Source organism: Halichoeres trimaculatus, unplaced genomic scaffold (genome assembly GCF_033239565.1).
Source record: "Halichoeres trimaculatus isolate MK-OKI-2021-1 unplaced genomic scaffold, fHalTri1.1 fHalTri1_scaffold_22, whole genome shotgun sequence".
Classification (NCBI taxonomy): Eukaryota; Metazoa; Chordata; class Actinopteri; order Labriformes; family Labridae; genus Halichoeres; species Halichoeres trimaculatus.
In genome coordinates this window covers 22,223,018-22,246,445 of record NW_027437200.1, presented here as the reverse complement: position 1 = coordinate 22,246,445, position 23,428 = coordinate 22,223,018, and the positions used below count along the sequence as shown (strand labels likewise).

The 23,428-nt window shown below is 41.6% G+C and overlaps 1 protein-coding gene across 1 annotated transcript; it reads left to right on the top strand.

Annotated features, from left to right (window-relative positions):
* LOC141784545 (GTPase IMAP family member 8-like) lies at window positions 1–23,229 on the top strand. The gene is made up of 9 exons (XM_074662384.1): window positions 1–7; window positions 3,763–4,455; window positions 6,209–6,306; window positions 6,469–6,570; window positions 6,732–6,802; window positions 13,041–13,050; window positions 13,205–13,994; window positions 14,338–14,366; window positions 22,414–23,229. Exons 1-9 carry the CDS (start codon window positions 1–3, stop codon window positions 23,227–23,229), a joined length of 2,616 nt encoding a protein of 871 aa, XP_074518485.1.
* The last annotated feature ends 199 nt before the right edge of the window (window positions 23,230–23,428 follow it).

The following is a 23,428-nucleotide window of genomic DNA, read 5'->3' as shown; positions in this document are numbered from 1 at the left end:
ATGGACGGTAAGTTAATGTCCATTCTTTGAGTAGTTATTGAAACTGTTCTTTCTTATCCCATAGAAGAAAAGGCTTACTTAGACCAAACCAACTTTACATAAAACTTCAATAAATTTTTAAGCTGTTTTAGTGTTCATGTGTGAAATGCTGAGTCACAGGAGCCTCATATTCATAATGTTAATGTCAGAAACCTTTGGTGTACTGTAAAAACAAAGGACACTTTGAACAGAGTTCATTATGATTTAAACCTGAGGTGTAATCATGGTTATTTATTCTTGATATCATCATAACAAATGAAGCCACCTAACGTTTGAATGGTGTCAACAGAAAAATAAAACAGGAGAAAAGAGGGTTTAGTAATCTACTGAACACAAAGTGTCAAAACATGATGGTCCTTTCTTCAAAATGCCCCTAGATGGCAGCAGAGAGTAACATGAGTCAAGGTTCAGTCTCACTGTTTGTGAAATATTCTCCTTCATACAACAGCACTTTGACTCAGGTTGATAGAAGTTACACAGATTCACTGTGTCAAATGAATCTAGTTTCTTTAAAATAAAATGATTTGATGCCAAGCAGACCGGCATAAGGATTTTAAAGTGAAAGAGTTTCTCTTTGTAGCCTGATAGGACTTTAGCTGCCTGGGTGGCAGCATGTTGCTCCCAAACGTGAAACCCTCTCATCTTTAAAACACAGGATACAGCATCCATGATTTATCACTTCATTTTAAACGAGCGTGGGGCCGCGAAAAAGTTTTTTCATGTTTTGGTCACAATTAAAAACGTCACATTTGACTGGAAGAGTTGTAACCAGGTTTTTTGGATGCAGTAATGAGCTGTGTTCAAAGACAAGGATTATTATGTAGACCTTGCTAGTACCCCCTGGAAACATTCCTCAGAGAGTTTGGTTCATATTGACATGATAGCATCATGTTGTTGAGGCCAAATTCTGAGCCTACCATCTGAATGTGGAGCAGAAATCCAGACTCATCAGACCAGGCAACGTTTCTCCAATCTTCTATTGTCCAGTTTTGGTGTTGCTGTGTGAATTGTAGCCTCAGTTTCCTGTTCTTAGCTGACAGGAGGGTCACCCGGTGTGGTCTTCTGCTGCTGTAGCCCATCTGCCTCAAGGTTGGACGTGTTGTGTGTTCAGAGATGCTCTTCTGCAGACCTCGGTTGTAACCAGTGGTTATTTGAGTTACTGTTGCCTTTCTATCAGCTCCAACCAGTCTGTCCATTCTCCTCTGACCTCTGGCATCAACAAGGCATTTTGACCCACAGAACTGCTGCCCAACCTCCTGGTGGGTAAAGCTAAGAAGCTGTCTCTTCTTGAACGTGGTTGGATCGTCGAGCTGCAGCGTGCCATTGCTGCTGAGGTTGGACGCAGTCAAACAGTCATTCTACATTTTCTGAAAGATCCTGAGCATTGTGGGACAAAAAAGTCAAGGTAGACCTAAAAAAAATACACCTGCACTGAGCCGGAGGATCCGATTGACTGTCCATCAAGACGCAAGGCGGTCCTCCACCCAAATTAAGACTGGAGCCGACTGCAGCGCAACAACCATCAGACGACATCAGCAGGAAAAGGGTTTCTAAAACAAAAAACAATCCAAAGACCTCGTCTCCTTCAACGCCACAAAACTGCCAGTTCAGACTTTGCCAGGGAGCATCATGGGACATTGAAAGGTGGAAAAAAGATTAATTCTCTGATGAGGGAAAATGAACCTTGACGGTCCAGATGGCTTCAACGTTCTTGTCATGACGAGGAGATCCACCTGAGATGTTTTCTACCCGGCACAGTGGAGGGGGTCCATCATGATCTGGGGCATTTTCATTCAGTGAACGCTGGAGCTTCAGGTGGTGCAGGGTGGTCAAATGGCGGCTGGTTACGTGCAGATGTTGCAGCGGGCGTCCTTCATGACTGAGGGCCCTGGTCTGTACGGGAACAGCTGGTTTATAAGTGTTATGAAACAACAACAACAACAAAATAAGCAGATCACAATGGAAAAAAGGCTCATTTAACGTGGTTTATGCTAGTTTGCTCTGTGACGAAACTGTTACTGTGTCGCCTGTTGTGTCACCACAGCTTCCCTAAATGGGAATTACCTCCTGCTGCTGGTGACAGCTAGTAAAACCTGACTCAGAAACTCTGAGATTACCGTTCACTTTGGTTAGAGTAAATGAAACTTTTTACAACCATGATGAATGCAGACATGACACAGGAAAATCAAACTCAGGTTTGCTTTCAATGTTAAAGATTGCTATATACCACGAGTGTAAAGGGAGCGGTGACAGAAAACGTTTTTCTTTTCTCCTTCTATTATCATGTTTGATAGCATTGTACTAATGTTTCTTCACCACAAGGGGGAGCAACAATTTAACACATATTACGTTAGGGGACTCTGCTCCATAGACATACGAGTAGGCTGAGCCTATGTCAGACTTGTGGGTGGAACATGAACCTGTTCAAGGAGATAAAACAGTCGAACCACAGAGGTTTTGTTCTTTACCCTACTGACATTTCTTTGAGCAGCATGGCCGGTAAGTCAGTGTTCATTCTTTGAGTTTTTATTTAAACTTAGACCAAACTAACCTGAAATGGTCTCTTGATTTGCTAACCTCTCCCTTCAGATCAGCACGAAACAAAAGTAGCAGTCAGTTAATTTACTGTCTGCGTGAAATGATGAGTTGATTTGTCAAAACAGTATCTTTTAAAAGTCAGGCGTAAGGTTGGGTTTCACTTTTGAAACTTTGAAAAAAGAACATCAGATTTGTTTCATCAATTCTTTTAAAAAAAAGAGTTTATTTTTGTTATTTGTGGGCATTTTGCAGAGATATAGCAGACAAGAAATGACTTCGCACATGGTTGTGGTGTTGAAACACTCTGGATGTGGACCTCTTTAAGGGGCGCAAGCCTGGCGCACCCTGTGCAGTGCTAATTTCGTGCAGTGCAGTGCTGCCAATTTGACAATTTGATAGACCGTCTGCACAGAGATGGGTGTGACCTCACGCCAGGGGGAGGTGTCAGCAGATTCATGTTGGCGCAGTGACAATTTCGTGTCAAAAAAGTGCGCTGAAAGCTCGCCAGCTCCAATCTGGTCTATCCTCAGTGCAAAGCGGAGCGCACCATCCCCAGCTGTAATTTGGTGACAGGTGCACATGTGCGCACATGCATACATGCCAACCCTCCCGATTTTCCGGGGAGACTCCCAAATTTCAGTGACCCTCCTGAAAATCTCCCGGGCCCACAATTCTCACGAATTTCTCCCGATTTCTAACCGGACAACAATATTGCTTCACCATCCTTCTCTTCTGACTGGGCGCCGTTGTAATAACGGTTACACCTTGGCTCGAAGTCAAGCATGGCAAACAGAACAGAAGAAGAAGGAATGACTAAGAAGAGTACTCTTGTAAATTCCAGAATGAGCGGAAAAGAGAATTCCCGTTTATCCGGGACAACGCGAAGGGGACGGGATATGCTACGTGCACATTTTGTAGATCTGACTTTACGATTGAACCACCATGTTTTCTGTGGAGCTAAACATGTTCCGCTGCAAACAAACAGTTCTTTAATCATGCCTCAAAGTTGATGGTCCCACTTTGTATATTTCAGGTTTAACATCCGATTTGACGACTCTGCACTAGTTTCAATAAAATTCAGGCTTTAGACAAATTGAAAATCATCTTTAAATTTTCTGGGCATAGATTTGAAAACTTAAATGAAAAACTCCAGGAGTAATAATGACTCATATTTCTCTCTTTCAGCATCAATCAAAACAGTCGTTTTCCTGGGAACAACTGGATCAGGAAAAAGCAGCCTGGGTAACACCATATTTGGAGAAGACGTGTTCAAGGTCAACCACACGTCCAAATTTATAAGAAGTGAATGTCAAAAAGAAACCAGATCTGTCAAGGGAAGAACCATCACTCTGATGGACACTCCAGGTTTATTTGTCACTGACACACCTGAAGAGGATGAAATATCGAGAAGTATCACTAATTATGCTCCTGGTCCTCATGCTTTTCTCATCGTTCTCAAAGTAGAGAAGTTCACTGAGCATGAGAGGGCTGTCGTCACTAAGATAAAGAAAAGCTTTTCTGAAGAAGCCTTCAAATATGCAGCAGTTGTCTTCACTCATGGTGATCAGCTCGAAGAAGGACAGACGATCAAAGATTTTGTTAGCAAGGAGGAGAATCTGAGAGATCTGGTGGAGAAGTGCGGCGGCGGCTGTCACGTCATCGACAACAAATACTGGAAAAAAAAGCAGGATGAATACAGGGACAATGAGTTCCAGGTAGAGAATCTGCTCCAGACGATCGACCAGATGATAAAAGACAAAAACAATGGCTGCTGCACCAACGAGATGCTGCAAGACATGGAAATCAATTCACAGTCATCAGGAAGCACGGCAAAAGAAATGGGCAGCAAAAAGTCCAGAGGCAGCGTTCAAAACAATGGTAGGAGGAACCTTTAGAAAAAAGAAAAGATCTACAACAAAAAGTCTTTTAAGGCACAGATGAATTATCTTAACATTTTGTTGCTGCTTTTAATGAAATGAAAAATACTTTATTTATTCTAAAGGGAAATTCAGGATTGTAGTAGTTTAAATCATGTAAATAATAATTAATTCTAGACTTTGTTCATGAGGCTGATGGCTGCTAGCAGGAATGATCTTCTGTACCTCTCAGTCTTACATCGGACCTGAAGAGGTCTCTCACTGAACACACTCTTCTGTCTCATCACCGTGTTGTGGAGAGGGTGTGAAGAGTCCTCCATTATCTTCATCAGCTTGTGCACTATTCCTTTTTGGACGATCAGCTCCAGCGGCTCCAGAGTTACTCCAAGCACAGAAGCAGCTTTCTTGATCAGTTTGTTGATTCTCTTCAAGTCTCTGGTTCTCATGCTGCTGCCCCAGCAGGTCGCTGCGAAGCTGATTGTACTTTCAACGACAGACTTATAGAAGATGTGCAACATTTTGGTACAGGCGTTGAAAGATCTCAGCTTCCTAAAGAAGCAGAGTCTGCTCAGAACTTTCTTGTAGATGTACTCAGAGTTGCATTTCCACTCAAGTCTATTGTCCAGCTGAACTCCAAGGTACTTGTATTCCTCCACCTCCTCTCCCAGGATGGAAACACATCTATGTGTATTCTTGTTCCTCTTGAAGTCAACAATCATCTCTTTTGTTTTGTTGGTATTCAAGATGAGATGATTGTTACCGCACCATTTTACAAACTGACCAACCAGTTCTCTGTACTCTGCTTCCTGTCCATCACTGATACACCCAATAACTGCTGAGTCATCAGGGTATTTCTGCAGATGACATGACTCAGAGGTGTACTGGAAGTCTGAGGTGTACAATGTGAAGAGGAACGGTGAAAGTACAGTTCCTTGTGGTGTTCCAGTGCTGCTGACCACCTTCTCAGACACACAACTCTTCAGTCTCACAAACTGTGGTCTGTTTCTGAGGTAGTCATAAATCCAGGTGGCTATGGAGGTATCCACCTGGAATCCATGGAGCTTCTCACAAAGCAGAGCTGGCTGAATCGTATCAAAGGCACTTGAGAAGTCAAAGAACATGACCCCCAAAGTGCTGCCTGACTGGTCCAGATGAGAGTGGGCTCTCTGACGCAAGTAGATGATGGCGTCTTCAACCCCAATCCCATTACGATATGCAAACTGTAATGGGTCTTGAAAGGTGTTGACCTGCTTGTTGAGGTGAGCCAGTAGGAGTCTCTCCAGGACTTTCATGATGTGAGATGTCAGGGCAACTGGTCTGTGGTCATTTGTCTGTTTTATGTCATAACGTCATGCTACAATTTAGCTTAAAGTTGTCGCCACAATCACATCAACATGCTGAGTTGAAGTCTGACCCAAATGAACAATTTACAAATGAGCAGCTGGACTAAAATATATCGTCCCCCTTTAAAGAAAGAAGTCCTTCTGACACAATAGGAATAACATGACAGAATAATGCGCTGTTTCACATTAGCATTACATCCCTTCCATTAATCCAGCACTTTGTGTTACATTTAAATGTATAGAAGGAAATGGAAATTAAGTTTGACTGCTTTGATTATCCCTCCGTAGTATAAAACCTCTAACTGTCTGGTTACGTTTGATTTCATGTCTCATTGGACAATCACTTCTCTCATTCCACATGGGACGACTTCATTGTCGCCCCGTTTCCCCTTCTGGTTTACACCGTTACAGGCAACAGGAAGAAGAGATCAAAGAGAAAGACAAGATTCAGTCAGTCCACCCAGGGGAATGAAGAGACACTGTCTGTGTCCTCGGAGGCAGCTGTGGAGGTACAGTATCACTTCACTTCTTTACCACGTGTTATAGAAGCAAACCTACCCACATCAGTACACCTGGTGTTTGGCTATCACTGGATGTGATGATCTGCATATTGAGTTCAACAACTACTCCCGATGTTCAGTACTTAATAACCCACTGCAATGTCAATGTAGCAGGGAGAAACAACACACCACCCTCCCCCCATTGAGCCCCAAGCCTCCACATCTACTGGAGACAGACCCTGTGGCAAACAGCTGCGGGAGAGACCACATGAGGTAATATGAACCACAACTTTAAACATGGGAGTTTGAAGTCTGTATGTATAGCGTGGTGTGAGAATGTTAAAGCAGCACAGGCAGTGTTCCTCATCATACATTTCCTCTCTCAAAAACTGTCCATGCTTTAAACCACGTGCTCCATATTTGACTTGTTACAGAGTGCCACCCTGGATGCCCTCCAAATGAGGAGTTTGGAGAAAGACATGGAGTACAAGGAGCTGGAAATGGAGTACTTAAAGCTCAAAATAAAAAAACTTAAGCGAGATTTAGGTGAGTGAGTAATCACGTTTACTGCACTGTAAGTCATGAAGATGGAAGCATCACTGATGTGTGGATGTTCTTCTTGCTTCTAGGATCGGGTGAATGATTGATCAATAAAAGTGTTTGCCAAAGTACCAGCCTCTGTGTCCACTTCAAGGGTGCTTTACTGGCACGGCACACAAAATATACACTGTAAACCCGGATAGGTTGAGTTTACAAGAAAATGTTTGTGAACCGGTTACCTTAAAAAAGCTAAGTAATGAAAAAAGTTTATTTAACTCAACATCTTCATTAGTTACGATTATAATGAAAATTATCCTACTGAATGTCTTTAATCAAAAAACCTGATGCTTGTTTGTTACAAATTGAAATATTAAGTAATATTAAAAAATGTTGCATATCACTGTAAAACATAATAAGTTGACCTTACTCAAAACTGAAAGATGTGATATCAATAAATTTGTCTCATGAATTAAGTAACTGTAATAATAAAAAATTGAAGCAGATCAGAACGACTAAATTAAATAACATTTTAAAGAACAGCTGGGTCTCATATCCACAGCGTTCCCTCCTCACTCATGGTTACAAACACCGTCACAACAAAAATCAGCTCTAATTTCATAACTTTAGTAACCGTGAGTGAGGAGGGAAGGCAGGAGATATGAGACCCTGCTGTACATTGAAATTTTGTTCTTCAGGAGGCACAGGTTGTCTGAGCTCCACAGCACTGACTGGTGGTCTGTGCTCCATGGCGCCGGGTCTTGTACCTATTGACTTTTGGCATTTTGGGACATGTCGGCATTGGCCTTTTTTTTAATCCAAAGGCCGATACGAAACCAATTTAAAACTGTGTAGTTTCGGCTCTGACGCAGCCGCGCGCTGTCTGCAGTCAGTCACTTATGGAGAGAAGAGAAACTGGCAGCAAAGCAAGCCTTGGTAAACGTGTCACGGCCCTAGCCGTAAAGGTTTTGTTGTGTGTGTGTGTTGTCCCCTCCTGCTCTTTACCTCTACAGGTGCAGCCCTGGCCTCCACTGCAGCTCCAGGTGATTGGACTTACCTGTAACTGCTTGACAACCAGCAGGAGCAGTATAAGAGCAGGAGGGAGGCAGCAGTTGGAGCCAGTCTGTGTCTATGACTGTGTGTGTGCTGTTTATAGAGTGTTCGCCTGAAAGAGTGGTTCAGCATTTGCCTTACAGTTTTGGACTCTGCTTGTTTATTGTATTTAGAGATTGGTTCTGAGATTTGGCCCCTATGTTGTTACTTGTTCTTCTTAAGGTTGTTGTATTATTTTGTAAATAAATAATTTCCTTCTACGTGTGCTTATTTTCATCCTTCTTTTGTCCTGGCTTCATTTCTGTTACTCCCCACCTATCATACCCCAGCGACCTGTGGGGTCATAACAGAACAGGTTCTCTTAAGAAAACAAGTCCACAAGAACTGCAACCCCTGACTGAAAGTTTTTCTTATTCTCATTCTCAGTCTAATCCTGAAGTGACTTCCAAGCAGAGGTTTTGAGTAATGAAGTAAAAATACTTTCTTACCTTACCTAAGTAGGATTTTATGGTATTTTATACTTTCCTGGAGTAGTATTTTTTTTTAGCCAGCTTTGTACTTCTAATCTTTACATTTTCAGAAAAAAATCTGTACTTTTTACTCCCTACATTTTAAAAAAGAAAAGCCTTTCCTTTCAGCTTGGAAAAAAAAGAAGAACACCAACAAACACAAATGCACACACAAACAATGAAAACCCATCCAGATAAATTGTGCCATCTGGATAGAGTGAACTGGATTGTGGTTGGATGACAGGTATAAACATAACACTGTCTGAGCATGAGTTGGAATAATGAGGCACAGTGAAGTTCAAACTAGAACATTTATTTAAGCATAGCCAGCCTATGACACCCATATAACATGAAGAAGACCCAATGCTGCACTCTGCTGGCACAAAGCAGGAAATAGCACTTACTAAGTATGGTAGCTGTTATGGGAAAAAAAAAATATTGTTCAGAAAATTATCTACAGTAACCTTAACTTGCTCACACTTTGGAGGGGTGGGGGTGGTGGTGGGGGGGGAATAGAGTAATCAAACATCTCAACCAGCCTAGATTAGTTTAAGTCAAGCTCACCTTCATGTTGACTAACGGTCAACACCAGCTGCTCCAAGTTTTTCAGCATCAACATTTTAACAAAAATAAAACTTTATAGCCATTGTGGCCTTTAGAGTGCACTTTAGGCTCCTGGTGGACTTCATCATACAAAGGTACAAAGGTTGATGTGTGGGCCAAATAAATTAACTCATGAACACCTCAGGTCCTCCAAATGTGGGACTTTGAGGTTGCTTTGTAACAAAAGGCATAAAATGAAGCACTTATCATGGATAAATGTAGGTGTATTACACATCAGATTCAAATATAGCGGCAATCAGCAACCAACGGGCCCTTGCCACGTTATTATTTGTTTAAAAGACTATATAACTGCTTAATAAGTGTTTAATAAGGTCATTGTAATAGTTTCTACAAGACAACTTAATCTATAAGCTGTATGGAACCTAACCCTAACCCTCTTTGTTTTTGTCTTCTGCTTTTGTCTCTCATGAGCCCTACCCCAGCCCTTCCCCTAAACCAAACCATTCAGGGCCCCATGCCTAAACCTAACCATTCAGGGCCCCATGCCTAAACCTAACCATTTAGGGCCCCATGTCTAAACCTAACCATTCAGGGCCCCATGCCTAAACCTAACCATTCAGGGCCCCATGCCTAAACCTAACCATTCAGGGCCCCATGCCTAAACCTAACCATTCAGGGCCCCATGCCTAAACCTAACCATTCAGGGCCCCATGCCTAAACCTAACCGTTCAGGGCCCCATGCCTAAACCTAACCATTCAGGGCCCCATGCCTAAACCTAACCATTCAGGGCCCCATGCCTAAACCTAACCATTCAGGGCCCCATGCCTAAACCTAACCATTCAGGGCCCCATGCCTAAACCTGACCATTCAGGGCCCCATGCCTAAACCTAACCATTCAGGGCCCCATGCCTAAACCTAACCATTCAGGGCCCCATGCCTAAACCTAACCATTCAGGGCCCCATGCTTAAACCTAACCATTCAGGGCCCCATGCCTAAACCTAACCATTCAGGGCCCCATGCCTAAACCTAACCATTCAGGGCCCCATGCCTAAACCTAACCATTCAGGGCCCCATGCCTAAACCTAACCATTCAGGGCCCCATGCCTAAACCTAACCATTCAGGGCCCCATGCCTAAACCTAACCATTCAGGGCCCCATGCCTAAACCTAACCGTTCAGGGCCCCATGCCTAAACCTAACCATTCAGGGCCCCATGCCTAAACCTAACCATTCAGGGCCCCATGCCTAAACCTAACCATTCAGGGCCCCATGCCTAAACCTAACCATTCAGGGCCCCATGCCTAAACCTGACCATTCAGGGCCCCATGCCTAAACCTAACCATTCAGGGCCCCATGCCTAAACCTAACCATTCAGGGCCCCATGCCTAAACCTAACCATTCAGGGCCCCATGCTTAAACCTAACCATTCAGGGCCCCATGCCTAAACCTAACCATTCAGGGCCCCATAACCCTTACAATGACCTTATTAAACACTTCTTTAGCAGTTATTTAGTCTTATAAACAAATAATAATGTCAAAAAGCATCTTATAAACTCTTACAAAGGTCTTATTAATGCTTATTATTGGACCTTAATAGAATGTTGACCTAATGTGTGTAAAAAGAAGATATTCCTGTAGGAAATTTTATCAGGAATCCATCCGTGTCATTTTTAAAGCTGTACGATTTTTACTTTTTTTGTCTAGAGGCCCAAATACAGCAGCTTGATCTTTTGCTCCCATTCATTCTTAATGGGGGAGCTGAGAGGGCTTCTTATGATTCATCGATGTTGAGGGCTTGTCATTCGAAAACGGGTGTGAAACATCAAAACTCTCATCAAACTTTGTAAAGCAGGGTCCACTCTGTCATTTTGGCGATTTTCGAGCTGATACCTTTTGTGGTTTCGTCAGAGATTTTTTTTTTTTTTTCAGAAAGGGTAAAAATATGGCAAAATATTATTTTAAAAGGCAAATTGCCGACTTCCTTTTGGAAATATGTCAGGACTATCAGTGCATGATTTTTGTGTCTCAATGAGACAAAGGTTTTGAAGTTGGTTTGATCTCTGTACGACAGTCCTACTGGCAGCTAGGTCCATTTCAGTGATCCTAGGTGGCACTAGAGAGCAAATTATGGGATGTTGGGAGTCAAGTTTGGTATCATATTGAAACTTCTGGCAATCCTGAGGTGTGTGCCAATTTTGGTGAGTTTTTGAGCATGTTTAGGGGGTCAGATTAGAGCTCAAATAGTAGAGGGGAGAAGAAGAAGAAAAAGAAAGTGTCCTCACCCTTTGGGAGCGAGAAGAAGTCCCACTCCCTTCAGGCGAGGACCCTAACAAGAGAAACTCTGCTACAAGCTCCTTCAAGTCAACCAAACTTTCTGCTTAAGCTTTACTTGACTTATTTCTCTCTGAGCCAGTGACACAAACACCAATACTGACACCTCTGAACAAATTGCTCAAGTGCTCCCTTTATTATGACCCCAGAATGATTCAAATAGACCTCATAGATGCAGAAAAATACTCTTTTCAATTGAGTTATGTCACTTTTCTAACAGAGACCCCAAGAAGAGGCCAGGGCTTAAAGGCTTAAAGTGTTTCCAGCAAACCACCAAACATCTTCCACCGCTGCAAAGGCAGACATTATAGTGAGCGGTGCTGTACAGCAAGAAAATTCACCACTTTGTCGTTGACAACATGTTAAAGAAGTTGAGATATGAACACTTTCAAAAACCACAATAAGTCAGTTTTTCACTGATGTTACCCTAAAATTCTCACAAGTAACAACAATCAATACTTTTCAATAGGAAAATTAAAGAAACAGCATGAAAGAAGTACAGTGTGCTATTTATGGAGACAAAAGTGAAACTTAACTTTATGACTGACTTTAAAAAGATTTCTTTTTTCTTTCTAACAAAGGATAAAAATAAATCAAATGAGCCTCAACATTTCACATACACACTGTGAAATGACCGACTGCTATGTTTGCTGGCTGCTATCATCTATTTGCTCACAGAAAAGTCAGTATGGGAAGTAAAAAACTACATCAGTGATGTAACTCGTGGGCAGAACCTCTATCAGACTCGTGGGCGGTTCATGAACCTGTTCAAGGAGATAAAACGGTTGAGACAGAGAGCTTTTGTTCTGCAACCTATCAGCTTTTCTTTCAACAACATGGCCGGTAAGTTCCTGTTTATTCTTTGAGTTTTTATTGATTCTGTTCAGTCTTTTCACGATGAGGAAAGGCTCACTGAGACCACACTAACTGTAAATGCTGTCATGAGTAGTCGACTTATTCCTTTAGATCAGTACAAAACAAAATTCAGCAGTCAGTTTCCCTGTCTGTGTGACATGAGGAGTCTAATGTCCAAATTTATCTTTATCCTGTGAGTCAAAAATACACTTTTTCAAAGTCAGGAGTAAAGTTAAGATTCCACTTTGTTTTTCAAAATGTCACATATTTGTTTCATGTCAATTCTTTCAGTTCTCCAGTTTGACAAAGTATTTCTTTTTGCTGTCTGTGGCCCAAAGACTTCACACATGACGGTGGTGTTGGAAAGTGTTTAAGCTTCAGATTAGAACCTCTTGAACATGATGGCAACAAACAAGTAGTACATCCTCACTTTCACCTAAATGATTTGAGTCAAAAAAAAACATTTGACTGAATTGAACCACACAAAGAAAAGAAATGGACAAAACTCATCATCTTTTTTCTTTTGTTGGCTCTGAGCCTCCTGCTCATTCACTAATCAGAGAAACAAAGGGACCGCTTAAACAGAGACCGTTTTCAACTTTACACACTATACCTTTATTAAAATAGAGATTGAACCCAGCAGACTCCATATAACTCCAGATTAAACTTGAAAAGAGGACGTCCATCTCCAAAGGTCTTTTTCTATTTGATTCAGGAAGTCTTTTCAGTGGGGGCTAGGTGAGGGGTCATATTCTAATTTAATGAAAAATGGTCATTGACTGAGCTGGTAACTCCTGATACCTCTTGGATCCTGAGGAGTTCAGTTCCCTGTTCTTTAAAATTTGATACTATTTGATTAACACGTTCATTTAATATATGTGTGTGTATCTCAGGTTCAACATCGTATGTGATGTCTGCTCTATTTTCAGTTAAATTCAGGATTTAGACAATAAAAAAAAACATCCTTTTTTTTTTTTTTTTTTTTAACATCAACACAATCAGTATTGTCCCAGTTTTTCTGGGTTTGGGTCTGAAGAAGTATAATTAAAAACCCCAGAGCAGAGATAATTTATATTTTTCTCTTTCAGAATCCGACAGAAGAGTCGCCATCGTTGGAAAAACTGGAGCAGGAAAAAGCAGCACAGCTAACACCATATTTGGAGAGAAACTGTTTAAGGATGTAAGCTCTGCCGGATCTGGGACAGAAAAGTGTCAAGCAGCAACCAGACTTGTTTGTGGTAAAAAATACACTCTGATCGACACTCCAGGTTTCTTTGACACCAGGATGCCTGAAGAGGTGATGAAAGATGAGATAGTTAGGTGTGTCACAGAGAGCGCTCCTGGGATTCACGCTTTCCTCATTTTGCTCAAAGTGGAGAAATACACTGAGCACGAGCAGGCTGTCATCACCAAAATAAATGAATATTTTTCTGAAGAGGCCTTCAGGTATTCAACACTTGTCTTCACTCATGGTGATCAGCTCCAAGAAGGACAGGGGATTGAAGATTTCATTCGTGACAATGAGAGCCTGAGAGGTCTGTTGAGGATGTGCGGCGGCCGCTGTCACGTCATCGACAACAAATACTGGAAAGATAAACCACCAGGTGAATACAGGAGCAACAAGTTCCAGGTAGAGCAGCTGCTCCAGACGATCGACAGGATGATAAGAGACAACAACAATCGCTGCTACACCAACAAGATGCTGCAAGAAGCGGAGGAAGAAATACAACAAGAGATGGAAACCATTCGACAGTCGTCTGGAAGCATGCCAGAAGAAGAAGTCAGGAAAAAGGCCAAAAAAAGTGTTTGGAGAAAGCTTCTTCCTAAATTCATAGGTGTGGCATTCGGTGTGCTGCTTCGTGGTTTATTTGGTTTGTAGTTATTATGATGATATGAGGATATGAGGAGAGGGCAAATTTAAAAAAAAAAAAAAAAGATTATCATGCAGTTTTTCTGATGAGTTCGCTCAAAGGTATCTGACAACTGCCGCTTTACTAGGCTACAATTCCTGAGTCAAATTGAACATTAATGCTAACAAGTTTCCTTTTTTTTTTTTTTTTGTATTTGTGTTGCATATCACATGAACAAATAGTGGTAATCTCGTGAAGCTGTGATTTTTCTTTCCTTCTCCTGTAAGAAGCTGTTGTTGTTGATTAATGAAACATTTGTGGTTGTGTTTTTTTTGTGTAGCCAGTCTAAATGTTGGACTTCACATGATGGTACGACACACACCCGCTCTGCTTGTCTTAGATTTTCAGTTTGATGTTGAAGCAACAGATGAAACTTTCCAAAGTGAAGAATGAAATGTAATCAGACTTTTTATATTTTGTAGATGTTTGTTGATTGAATAAAGGTATTTGAATTGAAAAATATTTCATCTCTTCTTGTTTCATCTTGTTTCTTTGATGTGATCATGGTTTGTCCTGTTTATTTATTTATTTATCAACCATTTTTGGAGCTTTGTCTGACTGGTTTTCTGATTCTTTTGTAAAAGAAAAAAAAATATTTGAAGCAGATATTATAATTAGATAACAAGCTAATGTTTAACATTTTTATCACTGATTCTGTAAACAGCTCCGTGAGGCTGTAAACACATCACAGCTGACCCGACAATATGGTGAACTGCAAATGGGGCAATGATGAGAATATTCAAAGACTTTGGGTCTGGTCTACCAACATCCTAAAGAACCAGCACTAAATTACACGTACAAACTAAAAAAATGTACGGGCTATAAGACTCCATGTGCAGCTAACAGCGACTGTCAATGCCCTGGAAACAGAGGTCGTTCAGTGGAGGTGGTCCTTTAACAGAGCCGCTGGACAGTGAAGTGGAAATGTTCATCTCCTGCACCCCAGAGAGCGCAGGAGATGAACATGTGCCAACATATGCCAACATATGCCACGTAGCATAAACAGACAGCCTGTGCCCTCTGTGCAGCACCTCAAAGCAGGGTTTTATATCCACTGTGTTCCTCCTCATTCACAGCCACTAAACACCCTGACCCTGACCCTGGACTTCACCCACTACCCCCTTATAAAACACAGACTTTACCCAGCAGCCTCGATATAACTCCAGATTAACTTTGATCAGATCATGGCGGTGTCCAAAGATCAGCTTATTGTGTTTTTCTGTTTGAACCAGGACGTCTTATCACTGGTTGCTAATGACTGATTGTATTCTGACTTTATGACACATGATAAAGTTTGTGAATTGATGGAAACATGAGTCACACCAAAAGCCGTAAGTTCTTTTTCAGCGCTCCATAACTCATTAACTCCTGATGCCGCTTGGATCCTGAACAAGACCATAGTTCACTGAGGAGTTTAGATCTCTGTTCAGTCATTCAGGTCCATAAATAATGATTATGGTGAATTAAGTACGATAACACAGGAAAAAGTATTGAACACGCTAACTGAGACTCATCTTATACTTAGTGGAGAAGCCTTTGTTTGCAATGACAGCTTCCAGAAGCTTCTTGTATGTTTGAACTAATGGCCCACACTGCTCAGGTGTGATTTTGGCCCATTCCTCTGCACAGATTGTCTTTAAATCTGGAATATTCTTTGGTGCCCTCTGGTGAACCCTTTTCTTTACTTCTTTCCACAAATGTTCAGTTGGATTGAAGTCAGGTGATTGACTAGGCCGTTCTAACAGATTGATTTTCTTTTTTTGAAACCATTTGAGAGTCAACTTTGCCGTGTGCTTTGGATGGTTGTCCTGCTGGAAGGTCCAGCCACGTCTCATCTTCATCATCCTGGTGGATGGCAGCAGATTCAGATCAAGAATTTCCCCATACATGGCTCCATTCATTGCTCCGTCAGTTATATGAAGTTTGCCAACACCATGAGATGAGAAACAACCCCATGCCATGATGCTTCACCTCCAAACTTCACTGTTGGTGTAGTGTTTTTTGGCTGATGTGCAGAGCCATTTCTCCTCCAAACATGGTCTGTAGTATGACAGCCCAAAAGTTCAGTTTTGGTCTCATCTGACCAGACAACATTCTTCCAGTATTCTACAGGCTTGTCAAGATGCTGTTTAGCAAACTTTAAACCAGCTTCATTGTGCCTTTTCTTGAGGAATGGAGTCTTGCGGGCTGAGCGTCCATAGAGGCCATGGTGGTGGAGTGCATTGCCTATTGTTTTCTCTGTAACAAATATACCTGCTGCCTCTTTCTGGAGCACTTTCAGGGTGGTCCTTGGCTGGTTGAGTCCTCTTCTGACTATCTTTCTGACTCCCTGGTCAGAAATCTTCAAGGAGCTCCTGTGCGTGGCCTGTTGATGGTAAGGTGGTGCTTCTTCCACTTGTGAATAATGGCCCCAACGGTGCTGACTGGAATATTCAGGTGCTTTGATATAAGTCTGTAACCAGTTCCATTCTGATGCCGAGCAACAATCAGGTTGTGAATGTCTTCAGAGAGCTCTTTGCCTTTACCCATCATGAGGTGTGTGCTATTTAACTGCTTGGTGAAAAAAACACCTTTTTTATAGGACCATCAATTTGCTCTAGCCCAGCTGATGTTGGTTTGCACTAATTGGAAGTTCAAGTAATAATTACTGACAGATTTCAGGTGGTATGGTGCATTTCCTTGCCAAAGTATTCAGCCTTTCCATGGTGTGTTCTATACTTTTTTCCTGTCTTATCGTACTTAATTCACCATAATCATTATTTATGGAACTGAACGTTGTGATTTCTTTTCATGTGTGGATTATTTGAGTTAACACCAATGTCTGGGAGAAATTTTGTTTGAATTGCAGCTTTGGAAATAAATGTGATGAGAAAAAAGTTGATGCGTTCAATACCCTTTTCCCCACCGTATATACCTTATATCTCAGGTAAGTGTAACAGTATGGAACCAAGCGATCAGCTGACCCAGTACTGCTTTCAAGGTTGAAGGGGGTACACAGACAATGCACTGGGGAATCGTCAATTGCCTTTGTTTATTCTTCAGTTTAGAACCTCATCAACGTGCCAGCAACAAACATGTCGTGAAACTTGAGCTCCTTTTGACTCATTGGGCTCTTATTTGGTAGACCAGGCGCAAGCACAGGTGCACCTCCACGCAAATGGCAGAGAGGGGGAAGAAAAGCTGTGAGCATTTTCCCTCCAAAACATGTACTGTACACAGCAGCTAGCTAATTTTTCCCTCAGCTGTTAGCTGTCTCAGTAACCTCACTAAAATACTTAAATTCAATCCACAATTGTTTAAGAAAATGCACCATAATGGAGAGATGGAGTTGACATGATCCAGCTGTGACGATGGGAATATTGACATTGTTGGTCTAAAAGATCTAAAAATGTATAACTTATCAGAACATGTGTGGTAGTGTGAAATTCAGCACAGACAAGAAGATGACAAGGGGTCCTCAGGGGCATAGCTGACCATGCTGATTTAATTAGGTTTTATAAAAAATCTGACGGAGTTGACAGAAACTAAGGACCAAACTTTAATGGGCAGATTTTTACTGAAAATATTATTTGACAGTCACTTAATACATTGTTTTATATATTTAAAAACATTCTTTTATAATTGATGTATATTAATTTACGATTGTTGATATTTTGAAAGGCTTTTGGGCTAGTCATTACTATGACTAAGTGCTGAGGACAAGATCAATAACATGGACCTTTTAACCTAAGTTTAATATAAATTTCCCCCAAAAAATACACATTTTTGCAAAAAAAAATGTTATGGGTATACACAGGTCATTTGGATTCACCCTTTAAAGTGTGTCAATCATGGTAAATATCTTGATTTTTTTAATGTAAATCAGACTTTTCACTGTAGGACATGTTTTGTCCAAACTCTCAAGAATCAGTGATATATATATATATATATATATATATATGACCAAAAAAATGTTGTTGCTCATACGTTTTGTCTGTCAGTCTCACTTTCCTGTCTCATTGCAAGACAAAAAATAGCTAAATAAAAAGTATTTTAATTTGAAAGAATGTATTAAAATGTGTGACCGCGTCCTCTATTATTAGTTCATCTCTGTTGTTTGTGACAAACTTATTTGTGTGAAAACCCGGTAAAAATTTGCTGAGTCATGCTCATAATAGTTGGGCATTATATGCCTTTCTCAGTATGATGAACACACTGGGGCCGCGTGTGAGACCCACCCAAGATGGCGGCCAGTACCTATGTCAGCTCCAATAGGCATGGCCAGTCAATAAGCCTCAAGGTATATAATGTCTATGGTAGCAGCAGCAGTCGGGGCAACAGGAGGTGTTTTTGTGGGGGGCATCAGCTTTAAGTGGGGCATGTGTCGGAAGTTATGAAGAATTAGAGGCGACAGAGAATGCAGGGACAGTAGGGGAAGCAGTAGAGATGGCTTTGGCTGTATCAGAGGGAGGACAACATCTCTGTGATGAAATAGATTACTTTGGACTACACTCAAAACAAAAGAAACACTAATTCATGCAGAGGAGAGGAGAATGAGAGGATGTTGATCTCAATTGTTGCTCCATTCACTCCTATGGCAGTAACTAGTCGTCTCATTGAACAAATCATGTTTTTAATTTTTTATCTACTCTGAATGTATCTGCTCAATTAACATGTGAAAAAGCTTTCCCACAGATATCCTTAAGCTGTACAACGGTGTGTGCGTGCGTGTGTGTGCGTGTGCGCTGTACACAGATTTGCCTGCACTACACATGGGATGGACTGCCGGTCAGTCCTCCACAGCACTGACTGATGTGAAAAGATTAAAAGATATAGTTTGGACACAGGATAAAGACGCATTTGGACAAATCAAATGGGGCTCATCTATCAGACAGTAAAATGAATAACTGCTACATCTGCTGACTGCCACCATCCACATGAGAAAAGTCAGTATGAGGAAGAAAAAACTGTTTCAGTGACGTACCAGTAGGCTGAACCTTTATCAGACTCGTGGGCGGGACATGAACCTGAAGATAAAGCAGGTAGAACCAGAGAGTTTGTTATTCACCCTGACAACTTCTCTCCAAGCACCATGGACGGTAAGTTCATGTTAAATTTTTGAGTTTTTATTGAAACTTCTCACTAAGAGCGCTCTTAGACCAAATTATCTTTTAACGGTCTCAGGAGTTGTCGACTCACTCCTTCAGATTGGCACAAAATAAAACATAGCAGTGAATCATTTTACTGTCTGTGTGAACATGGAGTCTCATCTGATTTGTCAACATGTATCTTTATCCTTTGTCAAAACTATACTTTTAAAAGTCAGGCTTAAAGTTTAGTTTCACGTCTCTCTTCAAAAGGAACACATCACATTTAGTTCATGATGAATGTTTTGATTTTTCTTTCTAGAATAAAAACTTTGTGATAACTAGAGTCAAAAAATGACTTTGAACTTGGTTGTGGTGTCAGAAAGTGTTCATACTTCAGATAAAGACGTCTTTAACATTCTGGTGAATATTCAGCTGAGACATAGATTGAATTGAAACTCGTCTGTTTCCTTCTGTGAGCTCTGAGTCTTCTGTTCCTTCACCAAACATAGAAATAAAGAGACCCCTTAAACAGAGACAGTTCATTGTGGACTTTACTTACTGGACCTTATAAACACAGCCTCCACCCAGCAGCCTTGATATAACTCCAGATTAAACTTGATCAGATCATGGAGGTGTCCAAAGGTCAGCTTTATTGTGTTTTTCTGTTTCAAGCGGTAAGTTCTTTCAGAAGTTACTAAGTGACTAATTGTATTTTTACTTTATTACACATGATAAGGTTTGTGAATGATGGAAAGATGAGCCACGCCAAAAGCCCTGAGTCAGTCAAACACAGCGCTCCATACCCTATTAAGTCTTCATACCTCCTGGATCCCCCTGGACCAGGACCAGGATCACTGAGGAGTTCAGTTCTCTCTCCATCAGAACATGAGTCTGTGTGATGAACACATTTATTTAGAAATATTTACAGCTCTGGAAAACATTAAGGGCGCGGTGACACTGGCCATCCGTACTGTGCCCAAGCAAGCTTCAAACCTAAAGCCACTTTGTTTGGCCCATGTGACTGCAAGTGTTGCCATGCTCAGGCAAGGTACACTTTTCTGCTTTGGCGGCACGGTACATTTTATGCACCAGCACATGCACAAGTACACAGCCAGGACATGGTGGATAATCCATGATGTGCAATGGCGGTGACCACTCCTCTTGACAATCATTTTAAGCAATTGTAGGGCTGTAAGAGGGCTAAAAGGATTCAACATGAGCCAAAAAGTAACTTCAAGTCGTTTCAGCATTCTCTGGATTCATCATTGAGCTGTCTCTGATGAGAGTATGCTACCTGTTGATACAGATGGAGGTAGCCTGTGACCCCCAGTGCTCCTAACCAGCCTCTAATTGGGAGCACCTGTTCTCATTGCAGCTCCACTTTTGTTGAGGCCTATTTCCTTAGTTTGTCCATTCTTTTAGTAGAATTAGTGGGTGGCTGTGGAGACATACACCTCCACTCCACCTGTTAGAACCCAGAGGCCTTATTTTTTGGTTGTTTAATTAGACGAAGATTGCCTTTTGTTAGTTTCCCTGTCCCTGACCTCTGTCCTTTGTATTGCACAACTTGAGGAAACGTAAAACCTGGGGGCTTGTTCGGGATTTGAAACCCTCTTTTTCTATATTGATCACTTACTGTATAGTAGAACACGCTGATAGCTGCACCAAGTCACAGAACTTTAGTTGGAGTCATTTGTTGAAAACCCAGCATGGGAGGCCGTACACACGTGTAGAAAGGCGGACCTGCCCAAGAGTTGCTCACCACGTTAACACTCCCATGGAAGCAAGGAGCAGAAAGGACATGGTTAAACAAGCTGTTGTCATCGGGTTCGTGGAGGGGCAATTCTTCATTCATCATTCTAAAGCAAAATCAGAAGAAGAAGCTGACACTGATCCTCTTGGCACTGACCCTGCTCCTGAGTGTGAAGGAAAAAAGTTGGAGATGAAACTCAAATTTGAGCAAATCAAATCGGAACAATTGAGAATAAACTGATATACAGAGAAAAACAAAAAGAACAGGCTGTGTATTTGAACTGGAAGAGCTCCACATCGGCCCTGGTCAGCATAGTGGTGCCAGAGAACAGCTGACGCATACCACTGTTTATGAAAGGGAGGTGGATGAGTGTTTTACACTTTTTGAGAGGGTTGCCAACATTTTGAAATGGTCGGAGGTATTCTAGCCATTACTGCTCAAACGTGTGTTGGTGGGAAAGCCCAAAGTGTTGATGCATCACTGTCTATTGCTCACAGCTCTGATTACAAGACTGGGGAAAAGGTACTTAAACAACAGGCAAAATCCAAAATGTGGCACAGGCATTGTTCAAGAACCAAGAAGTCCAAACAACGTAAAAGTACAAGATAGCAGGCAAAATACAAAAGGAAAAACAGGCAGAGATCAAACCAGACATGAGCAAACAAAAGCTGGAACGAAACAGGCAAGAGCACAAACAACAAACTGGCAACAAGAAAGGGCACTGACTGGGTTAAATAAGGCTAGGAAATTAACACAGGTAACAGGTGTGAGCAAGAGAATGAGCAGGAGGGTGGGGCCAGGAGGAGAAGACAGCTCCAGCAGTGCCCATGACACCCTATTTGAGTGATGGTGTAAGTCCCGTGATGTCAAAAACCTGGATGATTTCAGAACCGCCCTTTGTCAGGACAGTTCAAGCGTTGTGTTAATGAAAGAGTTTCTACTAATCTCAGTGAACAAAAAAAGTAAAGTTCTAGAAAAAGCTGCAGTTTTTGCTGATCACTTTGCCCTCACTCACAAATTCACTTGCCCATCAGAGTCTACAAACCTCACCTTTAGTAAAACAAAAACCCCAACTGCATCTCAACTACTCACACTTGGAAGCAAACCACTGAAAACCAGGTTGAGTCCCAGACTTTTTTTTTTCTTTAGTGAGAAAATGCCAGAAAAGTTCAAGCCTTTCATGTCTGATAGAGTTGTGTCTTTTCTTGGAGATGCCTGCAAGAAACCAGTGAAAACACTGAGACACGGCAGCATCAGAGTCCATAATGTTGAGAGGGGTGTTTCCTTTAACTGACAAAATGAAGAGCTAAATATTTCCAAACTTTAGAGTGAGATGTCCGTCCGACGTGTAGAGATGCTGGCTTCGGACAGAAGTTGCAGGAGCTGCTTCATTTTCTCCAGAGCTGTGTGTGTCAGGTTCTTGTTTGATATGACGTCTTTTCACTGCGTCAATGAAATTCAGGTTTCAGGCAATTTGAAAATCATCCATTGCTTTTCTGGGTTTGGGTTTGATGACAGCTGAAAAAACTCCAAGAGTAATAATGGCTTATATTTCTCTCTTTCAGCAGCAAACAGAAGAGTCGTCATCCTGGGAACAACTGGATCAGGGAAAAGCAGTCTGGGTAACACCATATTTGGAGAAGACGTGTTCAAGGTCAACCACACGTACAAATTTGAAAGAAGTGAATGTCAAGAAGAAACCAGATCTGTCAATGGAAAAACCATCACTCTGATGGACACTCCAGGTTTCTTTGACACTGACACACCTGAACAGGTTGAAATATTAAGAAGCATCACTGACTATGCTCCTGGTCCTCATGCTTTTCTCATCGTTCTCAAAGTAGAGAAGTTCACTGACCATGAGAGGGCTGTCGTCACCAAGATAGAGAAAAGCTTTTCTGAAAAAGTCTTCAAATATGCAGCAGTTGTCTTCACTCATGGCGATCAGCTCGAAGAAGGACAGAGGATCGAAGATTTCATTCGTGACAATGAGAGCCTGAGAGATCTTGTGAGGAAGTGCAGCGGCCGCTGTCACGTCATCGACAACAAACACTGGAAAGAAAATCCACCAGGTGAATACAGGAGCAACAAGTTCCAGGTAGGGCAGCTGCTCCAGACGATCGACAGGATGATAAAAAAGAACAACGATGACTACACCAACAAGGTGCTGCAGGTAGAGGAGGAAAACAAACGAGTCATGAAAACCAATCAATGGTCACCTGGACACCTGGTTCAGACAGAGCTTCTTCCTGCACCTACAGCTGCCCCAGCAGGTATGTTGGTAGGAGCTTTCCTTGACGTTAAAATAATGGTAGGAGGAACCTTCAGAAATCAATCTACAAAAGCATGACAAGGCACAGCGTAAATATATGAAGATATAGTTGGTGCTTTAAAAGCTTTAGGGGAATTATTAAGAGATGGCGGATAATCCATGATGTGCAATGGCGGTGACCACTCCTCTTGACAATCATTTTGAACAATGGTAGGGCTGTAAGAGGGCTGTGCCAGAGCAAACACATTTGACATAAACCAAAAAGTAACTCAAATTG

What these genes read in the sequence shown, in the direction of transcription:
- LOC141784545 (XM_074662384.1), top strand. An exon ending in TGCGGGAGAGACCACATGAG is followed by an intron (nt 6,571 to 6,731) that starts GTAATATGAACC and finishes GACTTGTTACAG; the next exon opens with AGTGCCACCCTGGATGCCCT. An exon ending in ATGTTGGACTTCACATGATG is followed by an intron (nt 14,367 to 22,413) that starts GTACGACACACA and finishes AAAAACTCCAAG; the next exon opens with AGTAATAATGGCTTATATTT.